The sequence below is a fragment of the Jaculus jaculus genome, chromosome 7, assembly GCF_020740685.1.
Source record: "Jaculus jaculus isolate mJacJac1 chromosome 7, mJacJac1.mat.Y.cur, whole genome shotgun sequence".
NCBI classification, from domain to species: Eukaryota; Metazoa; Chordata; class Mammalia; order Rodentia; family Dipodidae; genus Jaculus; species Jaculus jaculus.
This window is the reverse complement of record NC_059108.1, coordinates 2,806,059-2,830,328: the sequence shown is the minus strand read 5'-3', so window position 1 is coordinate 2,830,328 and position 24,270 is coordinate 2,806,059. Positions and strand designations below refer to the sequence as shown.

Here is a 24,270-nt window from a genome sequence, read left to right as displayed (position 1 = left end):
TGGGTACCTCTCTTCTATTTCCATGAGCAAGGGGCACCTGGAAAAGAGTGAACTCTCCCGCTCAAGACTTCCTGCATTCCCAAGGTCATGGCCAGATGATGGTTTGGTTTTCTTTCGTTTTACAGCTGCCTGAATGTACCGCAAGGAATTTCTAGCTTGTGTCTTTGGAGCCAAAGCCTAGTCACTTCTCCCACCCATGTGGCCTCTATGGCTCTACGCATCCAGGACACGTGTGACAGCACCAGTGTTCTTGCGAACATCGCTCTGGTGGCAACCCCCAAATCCCCGTGGGACGGGTGCTGGACTGTAAATCGCTTCTCGGCCTTTTGGCTAAGATCAAGGTGAGTGTATGCTACACCTTTAAACCCAGCACTTGGGAGGCAGAGGTAGGAGGATCGCCGTGAGTTCGAGGCCAGCCTGAGGCTCCATGGTGAGTTCCAGGTCAGCCTGAGCAAGAATGAGACCCTACCTTGAACTCCCCCCTCCCGAAAAAAGGGAAATCCCTGTGGTTTGATGGTATGGTGTGTGTATGATGTGTGCTGGGGGGGGGGGTGCGCCTGCGAACAGCACCCCAGGCTCCTAGCTCTTGGTGTCTTCCCCACCCCGCAGTAAAGCGGCGTGCTGCGGGGTCCTGCGAGGTCCAGCGGGCGCCTCCATCAGCCCACGGCCGCGTTTCGGGGCGTCGCGTCCGCTCGAGCTCCTGAAACCCGGGAGCAGGAAGATGGGCAGGACGCGGGAGCCGCCGGTCGGCCTGCCTCTGCGGCGGAGGGCCGAGAAGCCAGCCTCCGCCTCCGCCTGCGCCCGCGGGAAGCGGGCGTCGGTCCAGGCGCACGACAGGCCCGGGGTTCTCCCCGAGGCGCCCCGGCGCCGCCTCCGCGCCCGCCACGCTCCGGCCGCCGCCGCCGCCGCCGCCGCTCCCCCGACATTCCAGAGCCGCAGCGCCGTCTCCTTCCTCGCATTCCTGCCCCGCAAAGGAGTCCCTGCGGCCGCCCCGGGGAGGCGGAGGGGGCGCGGCCGGCGGCGCTGCGCGCGCATTCCTCCGCCGCGCGCCTCGCCCGCTCCCCTCGCCGCCTTCCCCTCCACCCCGGCCGCCGAGCGACCCCGGCCCCGGTGCCGGCCCCGCCCCAACCCGCGCTCGCTCGGGGCTCCCGGGGCGGGCGGGCTCCGGGCCTCGGGCGGACGATGCCGCGGCGCGGCCGGAGCGGCGGCGGGAAGCTGAAGCGGAGGTGACGCGCCGGGGCCGGCGGGCCGGGGCCATGCAGCGCTCGCGGGCGGCCGCGGACGAGGCGGCCGTGCTCCTGGCCGGGCTGGCCCTGCAGGAGCCGGGTCGGGGCCGTACGAGACCGCGGTCGGGGCCGGGCGACGAGGCGGCGCAGGCGCTGGGCCTCCGAGGGAAGGCGGCGCCAGTGGCCCCGAGGCCGGGACGGACGGACTGAGCCGTGGGGAGCGCGGCCCGCGGCGCGCGGCGGCCCCCGAGCTCGGCGCCGGCAGCCCGCGCGCCAGCCTGGCGGGCTCGGACGGCGGCAGCGGCAGCGCCCGTTCCAGCGGCATCAGCCTGGGCTACGACCTGCGCCACGGCAGCCCGCGCTCCGGCCGCTCCGACCCTCGCCCCGGACCCGGGCCGCCGTCGGTGGGCAGCGCCCGCTCCAGCGTGTCCAGCCTGGGCTCCCGCGGTTCGGCGGGCGCCTATGCCGACCTGCTGCAGCCCGGCCCCGCGCCCGCACGCTCCCCGGAGCCCGCCGGGCCGGCTCCGTTCCCGTTCCCGTTCCCCCTGCCTTCGCTGCAGCTGGCCGCCGGCCGGGAAGGTGGCCCGAGCGCGGCTGAGCGGCGGCTCGAGGCGCTCACCCGGGAGCTGGAGCGCGCGCTGGAGGCGCGCACGGCACGGGACTACTTCGGTGAGCTCGACGGCCGGGGAGGGAGGTCTCCGGGGTCTAGGCGGTGGACCGGGCGCAGGGATGCTGAAGGCGAGTCCTCCGCGGGGTCCTGGCAGTCCGTGTCCCTTTCCCCCTCCCCACCACCAGCCCCGCGGCTTCGCATCTAGGTCTCCCGCCACAGCCTGAGCTGCACGCTGGGGCAGCTCTGGCTGGGCTGTGTATCTGGACACTGACCTGCTGTAAAGGAGACCTGCTTGGGCTGGGGAGGTAGCTCCGTGGTGGAGAGCTTGCCCAGCGTGCTCAAGGCTCTACGTTTGTTCCCCAGCAAGGCAAGAAAGAAAAACCCAAACTTACGGGCTGGAGAGATGGCTTAGTGATTAAGGCACTAGCTTGCAAAGCCAAAGAACCCAGGTTTGATTCTCCAGGACCCACATAAAGCCAGATGCACAAGGTGGCACGTGCGTCTGAAGTTCGTTTGCAAGGACTAGAGGCCCTGTTGTGCCCATTCCCTCTCTCTCAAATAAATAAATTAATAAAAAAACCCAAACTTACTTATGTGGAATGGCATTATATAGATATACATATGTTGAAAAAAATTGACAGAAAAATATGCACTCAGACTTTACATGATAGTCAGACACCAAGATGGCACACACTTGCAATCAGTCTCAGGAGGCAGCAAGAGGATCTTGGCAAGTTCAAGGCCAGCCTGGTGTACATAGCTAGTTCCAAACCAACCAGGGCCCCATAGCAAAACCCTATCTCAAAAAAAAAAAAAAAAAAAGGTATCTATCTATCTATCTATCTATTTATCTATCTCACACATATATATACACATACACACACAGACACATACACACACATACATATACATACACACAAACACATATATATTTCCAATGAGGTTGTAAGTAAGGAATAATTTAGGACAGCTCTGATAAAGGAATCGCATGCATGTATAAAGCCCACACTACTGATACCTCGCTTTCCCTCATTTCTTGGGACAATGCTTAGGGTGAGGTGGGACAGGGGGAAGCCCCCAGGCTTGGAGAGAATGTGTGGTTATCAAACGTGGGACAGGGCTTGTCCAGGGATGGACCTAAGCTCTGGGCTGCCTTGAAGTGAATCTGGGACTACTGAAGGCTGTAGATTAGCAGGTCAGATGGGGACACCCAGTGCAGAGGGGAGAAAGGGATGGGAGGGTGTTGGTTGTTTATCCCACATTTGTAGCCCAGGAGGGCATGGTGCTTGTGAGTTGTTGGTTTTTCAAGCATTTAAAAAATGTTTTTATTTATTTGAGGTGGGGAAGAAAGAAGGGGAGGGAGAGAAAAGGGACTTGGATGTTCCAGAGCCTCCTGCTTTTGCAAATGAAGTCCAGACATACGCGTCACTTTGTGCATCTGGCTTTACATGGGTCCTGGGGAATTGAACCCAGACTGAAAGGTTTTGCAAGCAAGTGCCTTTAACCACTGAGCAAACCCCTAGAGGGTCTTCTGAAGGGATGTTCTCCTGTGTTCTTGAGCAACACTGGCCCTCTTCTGGTCCCTGCACAGCTGCAGAGCCTGGGTGCTGGGGGTCTATTGGCTGCACCTGAATCTTTAAATGACACTTGGGTCCTGGCAAGTAATGTTGGAAGCCGATGACCAGAAACTGTAGGAGGTAGGGCGTCATCCTTTCTAAAGACAAGCCAGGGCTCAACGAGCCAGCTGCATGGGAGGCTGAGGGGACCCATGGTAGAGCTTTTTTGAAGTAGGGTCTCGCTCTAGCCCAGGCTGACCTGGAATTCACTAAAGGCATGTGCCACCACTCTGGGCTTGCCTTTTTTTTTTTTTGAAAGAGAGAATGGGTGTGCCAGGACCTTTCAGCTGCTGTGAACTAACTCCAGATGTGTGCGACCCCTTGTGCAATATTGCATTCTTGTATCACTGTGTGTTTGGCTGCATGGGACCTGGAGATTTGAACATGCATTCTTAGCCTTTGCAGGCAAGCACCTTAACCACTAAGCAATCTCTCCTGCCCTCTCCCTTTTTTTAAAATTTTTGAATGGGCTCTCACTCTGTGGCTCAGGTTGTCTTCAAACTCTCCATCCTCCCTAAGTGCTGGGATTACAGATGTGTACCACCACACCTGGCCCTAATGCTAAAAATCTAACCCCTCCCACTGTTAGAAATGGGGATTTAGGTAACATTTTTCTGGCTACTAAAAATCTGGTCAATTATTTGCTTGAGCTATGGTTCTGTTTGTTTTTTTTTTGTTTTGTTTTGTTTTTTGGGAGAGAGGGTTGAGGTAGGGTCTCGCTCAAGCATAGCCTGACTTGGAATTCACTATGTAGTCTCAGAGTGATCTTGAGCTCATAGCAATGCTCCTACCTCTTTTTTTTTTTTTTTTTTTAGTTTTCAAGGTAGGGTCTCACTCTAGCCCAGGCTGACCTGGAATTCACTATGTAGTCTCAGGGTGGCCTTGAACTCATGAGATCCTCCTACCTCTGCCTCCTGAGTGCTGGGATTAAAGGCGTGCACCACCACGCCTGGCTATAAGTACAATTTTTAAGAAGACAGCAAGAACATGGCAATTTTATGATATTTTTTGTTTATTTATTTGAGAGCGACAGACAGACAAAGAGCTAGAGAGAGGGAGAGAGAGAGAATGGACACGCCAGGTCCTCCAGCTATTGCAAATGAACTCCAGATGCATGTGCCAACTTGTGCATCTGGCTTATGTGGGTCCTGGGGAATGGAGCCGTGAACTGGGGTTCTTAGGCTTCACAGGCAATTATTTAACTGCTAAGCAATCTCTCCAGCCCCCCCTGTTTCTTTGGAACAGAATCTTATGTAGCCCCAGGCTAGCCTTTGCTCCCTGTCCTCCTTCCTTACCTTCCCAAGTGCTGGTTATGTGTGCCATCTCCAGCTTGCAATTTTTTTTAAAAGATTTTTTTGTTTTTATCCATTTATTTCTTGGAGACAGAGGAAGAGAGAGTGAGAATGAGCGCGCCAGGCCCTCTAGTCACTGCAGATGAACTCCAGACGCATGTGCCACCATGTGCATCTGGCTTACGTGGGACCTGAAGAATTGAACCAGAGTCCTTTGGCTTTGCAGGCATGCACCTTAACCTCTAAGCCATCTCTCTAGCCCACCAGCTTTCACTTTTATGATCTCATATAGTTCAACCTGAATAATACATTTTACAGAAGGAAGCCTGTGGGCTACGGGCTGAGATGACCTTTGAGAAACCTTGTCTCCAAAGGGTTTCCCTGTGCGCTGTAACTGTGGCCTCCTCCTTTCCTTTGGGCCTGCTACCAGCTGACTTCTTGGTTCCCTGTGCCATCCATTGATGTCCTTGGAACTTTCCCTTCTCCCCAAGTTCCCATGTCATTAACCAGCCAACAGCCTCAGGCCCCCGGAACCTCTTTCACTGTGGTGGCCTCCTGCCTCCCACACCCAGGGCTACACCCTGTGTTTGCTTCTCCAGAAGCCTCTGCTTCTGACTCCAGCTGTTTTCGACTTTTTTTTTTTTTTTTTTTTTTTGGTTTTTCAAGTTAGGGTCTCGCTGTAGCCCAGGCTGACCTGGAATTTACTGTGTAGTTTTAGGGTGGCCTCGAACACAAGGCAGTCCCCTACCTCTGCCTCCTGAGTGCTGGGATTAAAGGCGTGTACCACCACACCTGGCTTTGTTTTTGCTAGTTTTAAGGATTTCTCACAGGCTCTATGTCCAGTGGGACCTAGTCACCAGGCAGAAGGCTTTGCTGCCCTTTGCTTCTTTGACACCCATGCCTGGTGCCCACTTGAACTTGGAACGCTTGCACTACTACTGGGTAATAGAGCCCAGCTTGGTCATTAGGACGTGCCGCCTGGCCACTGAACCCCAGGGGTCCATCTGCCTGTGCCTCTTCAGTGCTGGGATTACAGGCATGTAACCACCATGCCAGGCGTTTTTACATGGGTTCTGGGGCTCAAACTCGGGTCCACATGGTTGTAAGGCAAACACTGTGCCAACTGGATTATCTTCCTAGTCCTAGCTTATTTTTGTTTTTTGAGGTAGGGTCTCACTCTAGCCCAGGCTGACCTGGAATTTACTATGGAGTCTCAAGGTGGCCTTGAACTCATGGCGATCCTCCTACCTCTGCCTCCCGAGTGCTGGGATTAAAGGTGTGTGCCACCACGCTGGTACATCATAATTTTTTGAATCTTGCTGTGTAGCCCTGGCTGGCTTCCAGCTTACTGTACAGTCCAGGTTGGCCTGGGACTCTCTGGTCCTTTTATCTCTACCTCCTTAGTGATGGAATTACAGGCATGTGCCACCACACCCTGCTTCCCTGACATTATTTAACTGCTGCTACCTATGCCCTGCCTCTGAAATACACGCTTCTTGGGGTGGGGACTCTTGCACAGAGGGATTTCTCTAGCACCTAGGCTGTTGGCACAGGGCAGGCCATCGCTGTCTGTGAACTTTGAAGTTCAGATGTGGAAAGGCTGCCTGGGAGGGCAGTGACGCCCCTGAGTGTGTCTGTGTGTCTGTATTCCCTGAGTCTGTGCCAGAAAGTACATGTTTTTATTTTGAAGAATAGAATTTGGTTCATAGAAGCCAGGCGTGGTGGCGCACACCTTTAATCCCAGCACTCGGGAGGCAGAGGTAGGAGGATCGCTGTGAGTTCAAGGCCAGCCTGACACTACATCTGAATTCCAGGTCAGCTTGGACCAGAGTGCAACTGTACCTCAAAAAAAAACACACAAAAAAAACCAATAACAGGGCTGGAAAGATGGCTTAGTGGTTACGTGCTTGCCTATGAAGCCTAAGGACCCTGGTTGGAGGCTCATTTCTCCAGTACCCACATAAGCCAGATTCACAAGGGGGCACACGCATCTGGAGTTCTTTTGCAGTGGCTGGAGGCCCTGGCATGCCCATTCTCTCTTTCTCTGCTTCTTTCTCTCTGTTGCTCTCAAATAAATAAAAATAAACAAAAATTTAAACAACAACAACAAAAAAAATGTGGTTCATAGACAGCAGGAGGGATTTTCTGCCCCGGGTAAGGGTGGAGAGGCTTAGGAGGATGTTTCTAGGTATAAATGTGTCATGAGAGCTCATGGTGACTTGCATTGGCTCTGGCTGTCCTGAAAGCTCTGCTAAGCTCCAAATCCTCAGGCAGCAGCAGTAACTGCCCTGAAGCACCTAGTTCCTGTATTAGTAAATTAACGGTCTCGTCACTGTGACCAGATGCTGGCAGAAGCAACTTAAGCGATGCTGGTTTTGGCTTATGGTTCTAGAGGGCGAGGAAGAGTCACGGAGAGGAAGGCCTGGGTAGCTGACGGGGCAGGAGCATGAGGAGGCAGAGCAGGAAGCAGAGTGCTTAAGCCTGGAGCCGTCCTCAGGCCCTCCCCTAGTGGCCTGTGTCCCCCAGCTGGCCACCATGTCCCAGAGGTGCCACAGTTTTTCAGAAGAGTGCCGCTAGCCAAGTGCTGAGAACATGAGCCTGTGGGAGACGTCCATCTTCAACCTCTAAGGGTGTCCTTATGGTGCCCATGTTAGTCATTAGGGACCCCGTGACGTGGGCCTGGGGCGGTTAAGTCACCCATAGTTAGGCATGTGGGTAGCATCAGACCTGGAGCCGTGTGCCTGTCCGTCCCATGCCACTCTGCCCCTCCCCCACAGGCATTTGCATCAAGTGTGGGCTTGGCATCTATGGAGCAAGGCAGGCGTGCCAGGCAATGGGGAGCCTATACCACACCGACTGCTTCATCTGCGACTCCTGCGGTAGGTAACTTTCCTGGCTCCCTCCACCCTCTGGCTCCTATGTCTCAAGTGAAAAAGTAAACCAACCACCATAAGAAGTCTACATTTCTTTTTTAAAACTTTTTTTATAGTTTTATTTTTATTTATTTATTTGAGAGAAAGAGGGAAGGGAGGGAGGGAGAGAGAGAGTGTGTGAGCGATTGAGCGCCAGGGCCTCCAGCCATTGCAAGTGAACTCCAGATGCTTGTGCCCACTTTTGCATCTGGCTTATGTGGCTTCTGGGGAATTGAACCGAAGTCCTTTGGCTTTTCAGGCAAGTGTCTTAACCGCTAAGCCAACTCTTTAACCCCTACACTTCTTTTTAAAAAATACTTTATTTATTTATTTGAGATTTGAGGTGGCGGGGAGGCAGATAGTAAGAGAATGGGCACACCAGGGCCTTTAGCCACTGCAAACTAACTCCAGATGCATGTGCTGCCTTGTGCATCTGGTTTAAATGGGGTACTGGGGAATGGAACCTGGGGTCCTTAGGCTTTGTAGGCAAGCACCTTAACCACTAAGCCATATCTCCAGCACATACACTTCTTTTTAAAAAATACTTGTTTAAGCTGGGCAGGGTGGTGCACATCTTTAATCCCACCACTTGGGAAGCAGAGGTAGGAGGATTGCCATGAGTTCGGTCAAGGCCACCCTGACACTACCTACTGAATGCCAGGTCAGCCTGGCCTAGAGTGAGGCCCTACCTTGTAAAACTGAAAAAAGTTAAAAATAAGTATTGTTCACTTACTGTAGAGTCAAGTGTACTATAGTTGGCTCTCTTTTTTCCTGTTTTGGATAATTTTTTTTCCTTATATTGCTGTGCTTTATCATGTCAGATATTTTTCTTCCTCAAGTATACCTTATATCAGGTGTTCTCCCAAGTTCTCACTGTGAGTCCCTGCTCATTCTGAGCCTAAGCCTACTGTACAAAGTCTCTAGGCTGAATCCACCCTTTCCTGGAAGCCTTTAGCTGCAGAAAACCGGGAAACTGCAGGGGAGGCTTTAGTTCCGAGTATTGGCTTCACCTAGGGTAGAGAGAAGGCTGGCTTCAGGCTGGGCTCACTCGAGCAGCTCAGGCACAGTGATGGACTTGGCTGAGCTGCCCTTGGATTTGGGTTTATCCTCAGGCCATCTTTCATAATGGTGATGGTTTTTCTTCTTAAAATTCTTTTTGTCACATGTATCAGTAGCTCACTCCCTTTCATTGCTGAACAAGAATCCATTGTGTGAACAGGCCACAGTTTCTCCATTTAATTGTTGATAAACACTCAGTTATGCTGCAAGCATTCGTGTGGAGCTCACTTTGTGCCCATATGTTTTCATTTCTCTTGAGTAAATTCCAAGGAGTGGAATTTCTGGGTCATAGGGTAAGTGTATGTTTAACTTTGTGAGAGACTGCCAAGTTGTTTTCCAAAGGACTTGTACCATTTTATAGTTTCGTGAGAATGTAAGAGAGGTACTTTATATATTGCCACTAATTGGCATTGTAATCTTTTTTAAGTAGTCGTTCTGATTGGTAGTGTCTTGTCATGGTTTTAAATTGTGTGTGTGTGTGTGTGTGTGTGTGTGTGTATGTGTGTGTATGTATATAGCTTTTTTTTGGAGGTAGGGTCTTGCTCTAGCCCATGCTAACCTGGAATATACTGTGTGGTCTCAGGGTATTCTTGAACGTATGATGATCCTCCTACCTCCGCCTTTTCCAGTGCTGGGATTAAAGGTGTATGCCCTAAAATATATTTAAAATTTTGTTTGTTTGTTTTGTATTCTGAGGTAGAGTCTTACTCTAGCCCAGGCTGACCTGGCATTCACTCTGTAGTCTCAGAGTGGCCTTGAACTCAAGGTGATCCTCCTACCTCTTCCTCACAAGGGCTAGACAAAAAAATGTTTTTTCAGATAGGGTCTTATGTATTACCCAGTTAGGTCTCAGAACTCCTTGGCTGGGCTGGAGAGATGGATTAGCAGTTAAGGATTTGAGTTTGATTGACTCCCCAGAACCTATGTAAGTCAGATGCACATGGTGGTGCATGTATCTACAGTTTGCTTGCAGTGGCTGGAGGCCTTGGCATGCCCTTTTTTTTTCTTCTCTTAAGTAAATAAGTAAACATAAAATATTTGCCTCCCCCCCAAATAAAAACCTCCTTGGCTCAAGTGACCCATTCTGCCTGTCTCCAGGGAGGCGTGCACCACTACCCACGGTACAGGAGCCCAGAAGTTTACCACAGGCTGCCAGGGAGGCCGCCTCGACCCTTGTTCTGCAGGAGCAGTTTATCTTTGTAATGCTGTACAGCAAAGGGACTTGCCTTTCCACCCAGGGGAGGTAACGCTCTGTCTCCCTAGGAGTTTACCTGTGAACATTCTTGAAAAGAGAATGCAGGATTAGAGCTCTCAGCCTCTCCCTGTAAGAGGTGCAGAAACTCAACAGGCGCTGTCAAAACTGGCTCCCAGCACTGGGGTCTGTCTGCTTAGGTCTTTCTGCATTTTTCTCAGCAAAGTGTGATTATGTAAGCAAGTGCCTTTAACCACTGCGCCACCTTCTCATCCCCTCAAATGTGATTTTACTATGGAAGGTCATACCCATCTTAAGTTTATCTTTTTTTTTTTTTGTTTTTTGAGGTAGGGTCTCACTCTAGCCCAGGCTGACCTGGAATTCACTATGTAATCTCTGGTTGGCCTCAAACTCACGGTGATCCTCCTATCTCTGCCTCTCAAGTGCTGGGATTAAAGGTGTACACTACCATGCCCGGCTTTGTTTTTGTTTGTTTTGAGACAAAATTTCTTTTTTTCCCCTTAATATTTTATATATTTGAGAAAGAAAGAGGCAGATGGAGAGAATGGGCATGTTAGGGCCTCTACCCACTGCAGATGAATTCCAGATGCATGTGCCACTTTGTGAATTTGGCTTATGTGGATGCTGGGGAATTGACCTGGGTCCTTTGGCTTTGCAGGCAAGCACCTTAACTGCTGAGCCATCTCTACAGCCCTCCAAGGATGATCTTGAACTTCTGATTTTCCTGCCTCCATCTGCCAAGTGCTGGGATTATAGGCCTGTGCCACCAAGCCTGGCTTTTTTTTTTTTTTTATTCCTGTTTTGATGCTATTTCAAATGTACTTTTTTTAAAAAATATTTTATTTATTTATTTATTTATTTATTTATTTATTTATTTGAGAGTGACAGACACAGAGAGAAAGACAGATGGAGAGAGAGAGAATGGGCGCGCCAGGGCTTCCAGCCTCTGCAAACGAACTCCAGACGCGTGCGCCCCCTTGTGCATCTGGCTAACGTGGGACCTGGGGAAGCGAGCCTCGAACCGGGGTCCTTAGGCTTCACAGGCAAGCGCTTAACCGCTAAGCCATCTCTCCAGCCCTCAAATGTACTTTTAATTTTGGGGTTGGATTAGGGCTTGAGGAAGAGTCTCAGTCTAGCCCAGGTTGACCTGGAGCTCACTCTGTAAGCCTAGGCTGACCTTGAACTCATGGCGATCTTGCTACCTCAACCTCCTGAGTGCTGAGACTAGTGGCGTGTACCACTACACCAGACTCACTTTTAATTTAAATTTTTTTTTTTTTTTTCTGAAGTAGAGTCCAGCTCTATCCCAGGCTGACCTGAAATTCACTCTGTAGTCTCAGGCAGGCCTGGAAATCACAATGATCCTCCTGCTTTGATGTCCCAAGTGCTGACACTGAAGGTGTGTGCTGCTAAGTGACCTCAGGCTCACTTTTAAAAAGTTTTATTTGGGGCTGGGGAGATAGCTTAGTGGTTAAGGCGCTTCCCTGCAAAGCCTGAGGACCCATGCTTGACTCCAGATGCCACATAAGCCAGACACACAAGGTGGCACAAACTTGCACATATGCACAAGGTGGCACATGTATCTGGAGTTTGATTGCAGTGTCTTGAGGCCCTGGTATGCCAGTTTATTTTTTCTCTCTCATAAAAAAAATACTTATTTGAGAAAGAAAGGGGCAGACAGAGAAGGAACGGGCATGCCAGGGTCTCTAATCACTGCAAACGAACTCTAGACAAATGTCCCATCTAGTGTGCTTGGCTTTATGTGGATACTGGGGAATCGAACTTGGGTCCTTAGGCTTTGCAGCAAGTGCTTTAACCATGAAGCCTTCTGCTTAGCCCCTGAACTCATTCAAAAAAATTTTTTTAAACTCACCAGACATGGTGGCGCACACCTTTAATTTTAGCATTTGCGAAGCTGAGGTGGGAGGATCACTGTGAGTTTGAGGCCACTCTGGAGCTACAGACTGAGTTCCAGATCAGTCTGGGCTAGAGGGAGACCCTACCTCAAACAGACAACAAAGCAAAACTCTAAACTTATTTTCCCATCATTTCTTGCTTGCTAGAATAAAGGTACATTTTACATTTGGTTCTCATATTCAAGCCTTTTGTTCTGCAGTTATGGTAAACAGTGCTTTTTTTTCCTGGTAGATTGCTTGTGCAACACAGTCATGTTGTCTGTGACTAAAGATATTTTACTCTTTTCTAGTTTGTAGTGTGCAGTGTCTCTCTTTTCTTGTCTTGTTGCCCTGCAAAAAACCTGTAGTATAGCCACATGTGGTGGTGCACGCCTTTAATCCCAGCTCTCAGGAGGCAGAGGTAGGAGGATCGCCATGAGTTTGAGGACACCCTGAGACTCCATAGTGAATTCCGGGTCAGCCTGGGCCAGAAGTGAAACCCTACTTCAAAAAACCAAAACAACAACAAGGATTCCCCTAGTACAGGATTGACTCCGGTAGTGCTGGTGATGGAGCTCAGGGCCTGGCTGCGCTGTGCAGCCTACTCTGGCTGAGCCCCGCCTTCAGCCTGCCACTGTTGGCTCTGCCCGGGAGCTGTGCCCCGGCTTTTGACTCTGACAGGGTCCACCTGTGTAGCCAGCCTGTCGTTGAACTCTCTGTGTAGTTCAGGCAGGCTTGGAATATGGTGATTTTCCTGGGTCATCTTCCCCAGAGCTGGGATGCAGACAGGAGCCACTGTGCGTAGTGTGAAATACGTATACAGCATGACATTAAGGGAACATTTAAAAATATATCCATTGTTCACCTCCTCTGAGAGGGGTCAGCCAGGCTGCACTCCGGCTCCAGCACACCAGGAACCCCCTCCTCACCCCTCCTCCTTACAGGGAGACGACTCCGTGGAAAGGCTTTCTACAACGTGGGTGAGAAAGTGTACTGCCAGGAGGACTTCCTGGTGAGTCCGCGCTGTGACGCTGGCCGTGCCATGGGTGGGAGCAGGGACGGGACCCTCCTGTCCCTATGCAGACCTGAGACCAGCAGGGAGTGAGTGCCCCTTTGTCACATGACATCCTGGATCCCGTCTCCTCCAGTACTCCGGGTTCCAGCAAACAGCTGACAAATGTAGTGTGTGTGGACACCTCATCATGGAGATGGTGAGAACCTCCCCAGATTCCTGGACCCTGCGGCCCCCACCCTTGTTGCAGGCCTGTGGGGGGGGTGCTGAGTCTCTGCGAGCCGACCCTTGTGTGCCGCCCACCCCAGATCCTGCAGGCCCTCGGCAAGTCGTACCACCCGGGCTGCTTCCGCTGCTCCGTGTGCAGTGAGTGTCTGGACGGGGTGCCCTTCACCGTGGACGCGGAGAACAACGTCTACTGCGTCAGAGATTATCACTCGTGAGTTGCCCGCAAGCGGGGCAGCGGGGCTTTCCCTCTGGCCGCCCAGGAGCCTTTCCTCCCATCTCTGCCGCTCTGGCTCTGGGTGCCGCCGCAGTGGGAGGCAGCTTTACTAGTTAACTTTCCATCTGCGTGACAGTCCCTAACAGAACAACTTGGGAGAGGCTTATTCACTCACGGTTTCAGAGAATACTGTCCATCTTGGTGGTGGGAGTGAATCCTGGCTGTGGCGGCTACAGGAATGCGTAGCTGAGGCTTCTCACATCTTAGTGGACCAAAAAGCAGACATTAGGCAGGATCCTGGGCTGGGACCTGCTTCCCAGGGACCCCTTTTCTCCCTCCAGGCTCTGTCTCCTAAAGGTTCCACAGCCTCCCAAAATAGGGCCTTGAGGGATGTTTCAGACTTAACCACTGAAGAGCAGGCATATCTTCCCCTTATGACTCCTGTCTGCAACTGAACCACCAGCCACCTCCTTCCTTCCTTGCCTGTGCCTGTGCCCTGCTCTTCCTCTGATTCCTGGGACTGCGGGCTATGCTGCCTGCCGCCTGTGCTCAGAGGAAGGCTGGGCTCACTGCTTGCAGGCAGCCCATCTGTCCCCCATGCTGTGGCTCCAGGCCCATCTGTCCCCCATGCTGTGGCTCCAGGCTCATCTGTCCCCCATGCTGTGGCCCCAGGCTCATCTGTCCCCCATGCTGTGGCCCCAGGCCCATCTGTCCCCCATGCTGTAGCTCCAGGCTCATCTGTCCCCCATGCTGTGGCCCCAGGCCCATCTGTCCCCCTTGCTGTGACTCCAGGCCCATCTGTCCCCCATGCTGTGGCTCCAGGCTCATCTGTCCCCCATGCTGTGACTCCAGGCCCATCTGTCCCCCATGCTGTGGCCCCAGGCTCATCTGTCCCCCATGCTGTGGCCCCAGGCCCATCTGTCCCCCATGCTGTGACTCCAGGCTCATCTGTCCCCCATGCTGTGGCTCCAGGCTCATCTGTCCCCCATGCTGTGACTCCAGGCTCATCTGTCCCCCATGCTGTGGCTCCAGGCCCATCTGTCCCCCATGCTGTGGCTCCAGGCTCATCTGTCCCCCATGCTGTGGCTCCAGGCTCATCTGTCCCCCATGCTGTGACTCCAGGCCCATCTGTCCCCCATGCTGTGACTCCAGGCTCATCTGTCCCCCATGCTGTGGCTCCAGGCTCATCTGTCCCCCATGCTGTGGCCCCAGGCTCATCTGTCCCCCATGCTGTGGCCCCAGGCTCATCTGTCCCCCATGCTGTGGCTCCAGGCCCATCTGTCCCCCATGCTGTGGCTCCAGGCCCATCTGTCCCCCATGCTGTGGCTCCAGGCTCATCTGTCCCCCATGCTGTGGCTCCAGGCCCATCTGTCCCCCATGCTGTGGCCCCAGGCTCATCTGTCCCCCATGCTGTGGCTCCAGGCCCATCTGTCCCCCATGCTGTGGCCCCAGGCCCATCTGTCCCCCATGCTGTGACTCCAGGCTCATCTGTCCCCCATGCTGTGACTCCAGGCGCATCTGTCCCCCATGCTGTGAATCCAGGCCCATCTGTCCCCCATGCTGTGGCCCCAGGCTCATCTGTCCCCCATGCTGTGGCTCCAGGCCCATCTGTCCCCCATGCTGTGACTCCAGGCTCATCTGTCCCCCATGCTGTGGCTCCAGGCCCATCTGTCCCCCATGCTGTGACTCCAGGCTCATCTGTCCCACATGCTGTGGCTCCAGGCCCATCTGTCCCCCATGCTGTGGCTCCAGGCCCATCTGTCCCCCATGCTGTGACTCCAGGCCCATCTGTCCCCCATGCTGTGACTCCAGGCTCATCTGTCCCCCATGCTGTGACTCCAGGCTCATCTGTCCCACATGCTGTGGCTCCAGGCCCATCTGTCCCCCATGCTGTGACTCCAGGCCCATCTGTCCCCCATGCTGTGACTCCAGGCTCATCTGTCCCCCATGCTGTGACTCCAGGCTCATCTGTCCCCCATGCTGTGGCTCCAGGCCCATCTGTCCCCCATGCTGTGGCCCCAGGCCCATCTGTCCCCCATGCTGTGGCTCCAGGCCCATCTGTCCCCCATGCTGTGACTCCAGGCCCATCTGTCCCCCATGCTGTGACTCCAGGCTCATCTGTCCCCCATGCTGTGACTCCAGGCTCATCTGTCCCCCATGCTGTGGCTCCAGGCCCATCTGTCCCCCATGCTGTGACTCCAGGCCCATCTGTCCCCCATGCTGTGACTCCAGGCCCATCTGTCCCCCATGCTGTGGCTCCAGGCCCATCTGTCCCCCATGCTGTGACTCCAGGCCCATCTGTCCCCCATGCTGTGGCTCCAGGCCCATCTGTCCCCCATGCTGTGGCCCCAGGCTCATCTGTCCCCCATGCTGTGGCTCCAGGCCCATCTGTCCCCCATGCTGTGGCTCCAGGCCCATCTGTCCCCCATGCTGTGGCTCCAGGCTCATCTGTCCCCCATGCTGTGGCCCCAGGCCCATCTGTCCCCCATGCTGTGGCCCCAGGCCCATCTGTCCCCCATGCTGTGACTCCAGGCCCATCTGTCCCCCATGCTGTGGCTCCAGGCCCATCTGTCCCCCATGCTGTGACTCCAGGCCCATCTGTCCCCCATGCTGTGGCTCCAGGCCCATCTGTCCCCCATGCTGTGACTCCAGGCCCATCTGTCCCCCATGCTGTGACTCCAGGCCCATCTGTCCCCCATGCTGTGGCCCCAGGCCCATCTGTCCCCCATGCTGTGGCTCCAGGCTCATCTGTCCCCCATGCTGTGGCTCCAGGCTCATCTGTCCCCCATGCTGTGACTCCAGGCTCATCTGTCCCCCATGCTGTGGCCCCAGGCCCATCTGTCCCCCATGCTGTGGCTCCAGGCTCATCTGTCCCCCATGCTGTGACTCCAGGCTCATCTGTCCCCCATGCTGTGACTCCAGGCTCATCTGTCCCCCATGCTGTGGCTCCAGGCCCATCTGTCCCCCATGCTGTGACTCCAGGCCCATCTGTCCCCCATGCTGTGACTCCAGGCCCATCTGTCCCCCATGCTGTGGCTCCAGGCCCATCTGTCCCCCATGCTGTGGCTCCAGGCCCATCTGTTCCCCATGCTGTGGCTCCAGGCCCATCTGTCCCCCATGCTGTGGCTCCAGGCCCATCTGTTCCCCATGCTGTGACTCCAGGCTCATCTGTCCCCCATGCTGTGACTCCAGGCTCATCTGTCCCCCATGCTGTGGCTCCAGGCTTATCTGTCCCTCATGCTGTGACTCCAGGCTCATCTGTCCCCCATGCTGTGACTCCAGGCTCATCTGTCCCCCATGCTGTGGCCCCAGGCCCATCTGTCCCCCATGCTGTGGCCCCAGGCCCATCTGTCCCCCATGCTGTGACTCCAGGCACATCTGTCCCCCATGCTGTGACTCCAGGCTCATCTGTCCCCCATGCTGTGGCTCCAGGCCCATCTGTCCCCCATGCTGTGACTCCAGGCCCATCTGTCCCCCATGCTGTGACTCCAGGCCCATCTGTCCCCCATGCTGTGGCTCCAGGCCCATCTGTCCCCCATGCTGTGGCTCCAGGCTCATCTGTCCCCCATGCTGTGACTCCAGGCTCATCTGTCCCCCATGCTGTGGCTCCAGGCTCATCTGTCCCCCATGCTGTGACTCCAGGCCCATCTGTTCCCCATGCTGTGGCTCCAGGCCCATCTGTCCCCCATGCTGTGGCTCCAGGCCCATCTGTCCCCCATGCTGTGGCTCCAGGCCCATCTGTCCCCCATGCTGTGACTCCAGGCTCATCTGTCCCCCATGCTGTGACTCCAGGCTCATCTGTCCCCCATGCTGTGGCCCCAGGCCCATCTGTCCCCCATGCTGTGACTCCAGGCTCATCTGTCCCCCATGCTGTGGCTCCAGGCCCATCTGTCCCCCATGCTGTGACTCCAGGCTCATCTGTCCCCCATGCTGTGACTCCAGGCTCATCTGTCCCCCATGCTGTGACTCCAGGCTCATCTGTCCCCCATGCTGTGGCTCCAGGCCCATCTGTCCCCCATGCTGTGGCTCCAGGCTCATCTGTCCCCCATGCTGTGGCTCCAGGCTCATCTGTCCCCCATGCTGTGGCTCCAGGCCCATCTGTCCCCCATGCTGTGGCCCCAGGCTCATCTGTCCCCCATGCTGTGGCTCCAGGCCCATCTGTCCCCCATGCTGTGGCTCCAGGCCCATCTGTCCCCCATGCTGTGACTCCAGGCCCATCTGTCCCCCATGCTGTGGCCCCAGGCCCATCTGTCCCCCATGCTGTGGCCCCAGGCCCATCTGTCCCCCATGCTGTGGCCCCAGGCTCATCTGTCCCCCATGCTGTGGCCCCAGGCCCATCTGTCCCCCATGCTGTGGCTCCAGGCTCATCTGTCCCCCATGCTGTGGCCCCAGGCTCATCTGTCCCCCATGCTGTGGCCCCAGTGGCTGCTGCCTGTCTTGAGATTGGTGCCAGTGTTTGTTCCTGTCACTCAGGGTAGAGTAGAGGTCTCAGCTAGTGATGGCGCCATCCTACATAGGAGGAGGCAGGGAATGCACAGGAGATGGTTTGAGAGCGTGAGGCCATGCCAGAGATGGGAAGCAGGAGGTGAGTGGGAGCTGTGTCAAGCCAGTACCAAGGAAGTATGGCTGAAGCTGTCCCCTATCCGGGGTGTGCGCACAGGAAGGATGGTCTCATGATTGGGCCTTGTCTTGGGGTTACTGTGGCGAACCTGTTCTTGTGCCTGATGCCACTGGTCACATTTGCTTTCCTTTATTCTTCCAGGGTGTTTGCACCAAAATGTGCCTCCTGTGCCCGCCCCATCCTCCCTGCACAGGTAGGAACTGCTTACCTGGAGACAGCAGGTGCCTGGCCCTGAGGCTCTGCCTGCCTCAGATCCTGGGCGCAGTGGCAGAGATGATCAGTGGCCCTACTCTGCATCCCTCAGAGTTCAGGGACATGTGTTGGGCTTGTACATGGGAACAACTGTCCCCTAGATGAGTTACAGGCACATGCTGGTCCCTGCTCCCCATTGCCACCCTCAGCTTCACTCCTAGTGGACAAAGGACTGCTTGCCGGGCGTGCTCAGCTCTGCAGTGCAGGGTGGACGGCCTGGGGCCTGGAGGAGCAGGCGAGGAAGGCCCTGGAGTGCGCCACTCTCAGCCCCAGGTCTTGCTGAAGGGCCCGCGCGTGTGCAGGCTGCAGTGGTGGTCTTTCCTGCCTCCAGAGGAGGGCAGTAGCATGTACACCTGGAGGTCATGCGGCACTCTTAGGTCGTGTGTGGGGACCGGGGAGGTGGCTCAGCTATTGAAGGTGTTGGTTGCAAAGCCTGCCGGCGCAAGCCCAGTGACTCAGCCACCCATGTAAAGCCAGATGAGCATTCGTTTGCAGTGGGAAGAAAACTCCACAGACAGTGCAGAGAAATAATGCTGGTCACGTGTGCATGCATGGCTGCAGCGCAGAGGACCCAGAGGTGCATGTGCGTCTGCGTTGGTGCACCATGCCAGGGCCCTTCTGCATGTGGAGCAGCGTGCTTCAAATCCCAGGTGTTCTATGTGTGAATCCTGTGTTTTCCCCAGGGCTGCGAGACAACCATCCGCGTGGTGTCGATGGACAGAGACTACCACGTGGAGTGTTACCACTGTGAGGTGAGCCTTGACCCTCCCCATGTGTTGGCACTGGCAGCCCCCACCACAGGCTCTTTCCCTGGGTGTTTGTTCTGTGGGTTTACCTCCTCCCCTTGGCTTCTCATCCTCTTCTTTCCCTTAGCAAGCCCCTCCCTTCTTGACACAAGCTTTCTCTCAGCCTGTTTTTCCTTCAATCAGTGTTTATTTTACTATGTAGGGTGTTGAGGCTGTCACAGAACTGACAAGAGGTGTGGACTTGGCAGTGTTCCCATAAAGTGATGTGTGCCATACAGGCGAGTGTCAGAACCTACAAAATCAAGAAAGGCTTTCTGGAGGAGGTGATACCCGAGCTCAGATTTGAAGGGCGGATAACTTAGCTAAGCAGGCAGTGCATGTGTGTGTCTGTGTGTGATTTTGCTTCACTGGAGAAGGTGCCAGGAGGTGGGGACAAAAGGGCTTGTAAGCTGAGGAGTAGGGACTTAACCTGAGGACAACGGGGAGAAAAAGGATGACAAGACTCATGTGGATTTTGTGACAGTCTCTCTCTGTAGCTCAAATTAGCCTGGAACTTGCTTATATCACTGAGGTTGGCCTTGAACTTGCAATCTTAGTGCCTCAGCCTTCTAAGTGCCGGTTTTGGAGATGTGTACCACTGCACTTGGCATGCCTGTAATCCCAGTTTGTGGGATTGCATGTTCAGGGCCAGCTTGACTACCTAGCAAGACCCCAGCTTGCAGAACCACAACAAAAACCTATCACTGTGTAGAAAATGAATCGTGGAAGAGGGAGTGAGGGCAGGGGACTCCTGAGAGGGCTGGTGGAGTCAGACTTGTGGGAAGTGTGTTCAGAGCCATTGGGGTAGGGATGGGTTTGGTAGGTACCTGGATGTGGCTGGGTGGGGTTAGGGTGTTTCCATTGACACCCCAGCAGAGAAGGAATGTTGGTCACTTGCTTTTACTGTAGCAAATACCTGAGCTCATCAACTTGTAAAGAGAAAATACTTATTTTGGCTTATGGTTTTGGAGGTTTCATTCTGTGGTGGTTGGTTGACCCACTGCTTTGGGCCTGTGATGGAGCAAAGCTCATGGCACAGATGTGCAAAAGTAAGAGGTCAGGGTTTCCAGATCCTCTTGAGTGCAAGCTTCCAGTGATCCAAAAAGCTCTTGAAGGTTCTACCATTTTCCAATAGCTTCTTGAGTTACAGGCCAAGCCTTTAATACATGGTCCTTTGAGGAGCATTCCAGATCCAAACTATCATGAGAGGAAGAGAGAAGAATGAATCACTTTTGGCTGGAGACATAAAAATGTCTATTGTTATACTTTGTTTTTTTATTCATTTTTATTTATTTGCACATGCATATATGTGTGTGGGGAATACACTAGGGCCTCTTGCTGATGCAAACTAATACCCATCCAGCTTTATGTGCATGGCTAGGGAATTGAACTCAGACCAGCAGGCTTTTTTAAGTACCTTTAGTTGCTGAGCTGTCTCAGAGAGAGAGAGAGGGAGGGAGGGAGGGGCGGGCAGAGGTGTGTGTGTGTGTGTGTGTGTTTGTGTTTTGAGACAGGGTCTTGTGTAGCTCAGGCTGGTCTCAAGTTTAAGATCCTCCTGCCTCCGTCTCCCCCATGTCCTTCCAGACTGATGAGCGAGCTGGAGTTGGTAGGCGCTTGGGAGTCACGTGAGGCATGTGGCCCCTCTTGTAGTCCCCTGACCTGTGGAGTCTGCTGTCCTGCACCTGGTGCCCAAGGAGCAGCTGGGCTTTGGGCAGCCCACAGGCTGAGGATGGACCCCTTGTCTCAGGGACCAAGGACCTACCTTGTCTCCTTCCTCTGCAGGGTCCGAAAGTCTCTTTTCGGCTGAGAGCATGTTTTTGTGTATGGTTGAAGGTGGGAAGGGAATCCACTTATGCTACTTTGACAGAGGAAGCTCCAGTCCCATTCTGGGCACTTGGACAGCAGCTGAAGGCAGAGGACTCAAGAAGGCCTTCCAGAAGGCAGAAGAGGAAGGAGGGGCTGGGCCGGCCCGCGCTCTAACGCTGCTGCAGTGCTGGGCCCAGTGTTCTGCTGAGCACACCCCAGCCCTAGGCGGTGGTTTTGTTTTGTTTTATGTATTTATTCTGACTCAGGGTCTTACTATCTTGCTATGTATCCCAGGCTTGCCTTAACCTTTCGATCCTTCCTGAGTGCTGGGATTATAGGTGTGCACTACCACACTAAATATGTTAGTTTGAATTGCTGAGAAAGGCTGTCCCTGTGTAGCTTTGACTGACCTGGAACTCATGACGTAGACGCGGCTGGCCTAGAGCATGCAGATACCTCCTTCTGCCTTCTCAATACTGGGATCGTAGGAGCTTGTGTCCCCATGCCTGACTGTTGCTTTTTTTTTTTTTTAATATTATTTATTAGAGTGTGAGAGAGAATGGGACAGAGATAGGGACAGAGAGAATGTGCACACCAGAGCATCCAGCCACTGCAAACAAACTCCAAATGCATGTGCCACCTTGTGCATCTGTCTTATGTGGGTCCTGGGGAATTAAACCTGAACCTTAGGCTTTGCAGGCAAGCGCCTCAACTGTTAAGCTATCTTTCCATCCCTGCTTTTTTTTTTTTTAACCCTTTAAAAAAATAAAGTTAGCCAGGCATGGTGACACATGCCTTTAATCCCAGCACACAGGCAGAGGTCGGAGGATCGCCATGAGTTCGAAGCCACCCTGAGATTCCATAGTGAATTCCAGGACAGCCTGGGCTAGAGTGAGACCGTACCTTGAAAAACAAACAAACAAAAAACAAAAACAAAATTATTTTTATTTATTTGAGAGAGAGAGAGAGAGAAAGAGAAAGAAAAAGGCAGAAAGATTATGGGCACATGAGGGCCTCCAGCCACTGCAAACAAACTCTGGACACATGTGCCACTTTATGCATCTGTCTTCTTATGTGGGTACTGGGGAATTGAACCTGGGTCCTTAGGCTTCACAGGCAAGTGCCTTAACTACTAAGCCATCTCTCCAGCCTCCTGCTTTGTTTTTCAAAACGCTGAGCCCACACTTACTGCTCAGTCCTCCCTTCCAGATGCCAGACTTGATTCTAGTTCTCAGGTGTCAAGAGGCACCCCAGTTAGTGTCCAATGTTAGGCTCCTGAATTGCCCCTCACTGAGTGCCAGTTACAGTCTTCCCTACAGCCCCAACCCATGATCTGCCCTCCCCCGACATCTGATGGGTCTGGGATGCCCCATCTCCTGCTGACTTTGGGCCCTGTGCTCTTCCAGGACTGCGGGCTGCAGCTGAGTGGGGAGGATGGACGCCGCTGTTACCCCCTGGAGGGGCACCTGCTCTGCCGCCGCTGTCATCTGCGGCGCCTGGGACCTGGCCCGCTTCCCTCGCCCGCTGTACATGTCACTGAGCTCTGAGCAGCAGCCGGGGCAGGTGTGGAGGGAGGGTGGGCTACATGTGTCTTGTAGGTCAGCGCAGCTGTGTGCCCACCTCTCCACCCCACCCCGCCCACCTGCTGTCCCCTCTGCAGGGGCCGGACCCCCGCCGTGAAGCGATTCCTATTTATTCACCTTCTGTGCCTCCTCCAGCCACTTGCCTCCCACTGGGCGCCATCACTGGCTTTGGGTTCTAGGTCCCCTGCATCCCACCTCACTGGAACTGGCTGTGGGTCACTGGGCTCTAGAGAACCACCTCGGCCTAGGCTCAGCGGGAGCTAGTTTCTAGTTTCCTTGGTCCAGAAGGGGCCTGGGGTGCCCTCTAAGTGCACTTCCCCAGGCAGGGCTTGGAGGAGGGCACCTGAGTTTGTAGATTCATAAACACCCTGGTGGGTGAGGGTGCCTTGTTTGTGTGGGATTACAGAGGGAAGTGTTGACACCATGGGCCCTTGGGTTTTAAGTCACAGTCCCCTCGCCCCTTTGGCTCCTGGATTGGTGGCCTCTTCCCTGCACCCCAACCTCAAGAAAACTGAGCAGAATTCCAACCTCAGGGTGCTGTGAAGAAGGACCAGGGGTCACTGTGCCTGCCTGGCTGGGAAGCACTGTGTGCATGCAGTGTGTATCAGGCTCCACGACTAAAGTGTATGATTGACTTAAATTAAGTTTTTTCCCCCTTGGAGGATATTTTCATTTTCTTTAAAAGAATATAGTTTTCTTCTAAAAACTTGGAACAAGGTTGTTATTTCTTTTTCTTCTTTTTGATGGGGGGTGCTTTTTGAGATATGGTCTTGCTCTAGCCCAAGTTGACCTGGAATTCCCTATGTAGTCTCAGGCTCGCCTTGAAGATGGTTATTTCTTAAGAAAATTGCAACAGGTGCACAAATTGTGTATATCTTGCAGGTGATGTTCAGGTGGTAAGAACCATCATTTTAGCTGTTTTTGTATAAAGTGTGCATCTGTCTTTCAGACTTCACTATGGCGTGTTTCAGGGTTTTAAGGGAGTCACAGTTCAGGGAAATACAGATTAGGATATATATATATGTATATATACATACTTATTTGAGAGATGAAAGAGAGCAAATGGGCCTCCTCACACTGCAAATGAACTCCAGATATGTGTGCCACGTCACTTCCTGCATCTAGCTTTGCGTGGGTCCTGAGGAAGTGAACCTGGCCATCAGACTTTGCAAGGAATGGCCTTTTAACCACAGAGCTATCTCTCTAGACCAGGTTTTTTGTTTTTTTTTTTCCCTGAGCTAGGGTCTTACTTTAGTCCAGTCTGACCTGGAACTAAGTCTCAGGCTGGCTTCGAACTCACAGCAACCTTCTTAAATCTGCCTCCTGAGAACTGGGATTAAAGACACGTGCCACCACACCCAGCCAACCCAGATTTTTCTTAGAAACACTTCCCAGCCATGCTGAAGATGATGAACATGCACTTGTACAGAGCCCCTGGTAAGGGTAAACTCGCACCACCTTTCCATAGGCTCCCCCTCCTTCCCCTTCTCCTCACTCCAGCCCACGCTGACCTAGGATGAGCTCTAGTTCCAGGCTGGCCTCAAACTCACAGTGATCCTCCGGCCTCTGCCTCCCCAGTGTAGACAGGGTGGGTTCCTCTATGTAGCCCAGGCAGGCTGGGAATTTATGGCCCTCCTGCCTGAGCATCGAGTACTCATATTACAGGCATGTTTCTGCTTCCTCATTTTCGGATGTGAGATCTTTTTGTGTAAATTTTCGTCTAGTGGGATCCAGGCACTTGGAATGAGCACAGAACTGGACCTTAGGAAACTGACAGCCCATCCCTCTCGGCTGTTTGGAGACAGAACGCCCTCTAGTGATCCAAGGAAGCAGCTAGATGGGAAGTTTGATGTTGGTTTGCTAGGTGTTTACAACTGGTTTTCAGTACTACGGGGTGGGTGGGGGGGTAGGGGAGGTTGGTGGAAGGAGGAGTATTTCTCTGAAGT

General features: G+C 53.6%; 1 protein-coding gene across 1 annotated transcript; it reads left to right on the top strand.

Annotated features, from left to right (window-relative positions):
• The first annotated feature begins 1,256 nt into the window (after positions 1-1,256).
• LOC101594092 (WT1 interacting protein) lies at positions 1,257-23,037 on the top strand. The gene is given in 9 exon segments (XM_004659949.3): positions 1,257-1,397; positions 1,400-1,895; positions 7,522-7,623; positions 12,768-12,835; positions 12,972-13,034; positions 13,144-13,274; positions 18,040-18,091; positions 18,834-18,902; positions 22,148-23,037. Coding segments are annotated over 9 exon segments (1,263 nt in total). The 3' UTR covers positions 22,289-23,037.
• Positions 23,038-24,270: the final 1,233 nt, after the last annotated feature.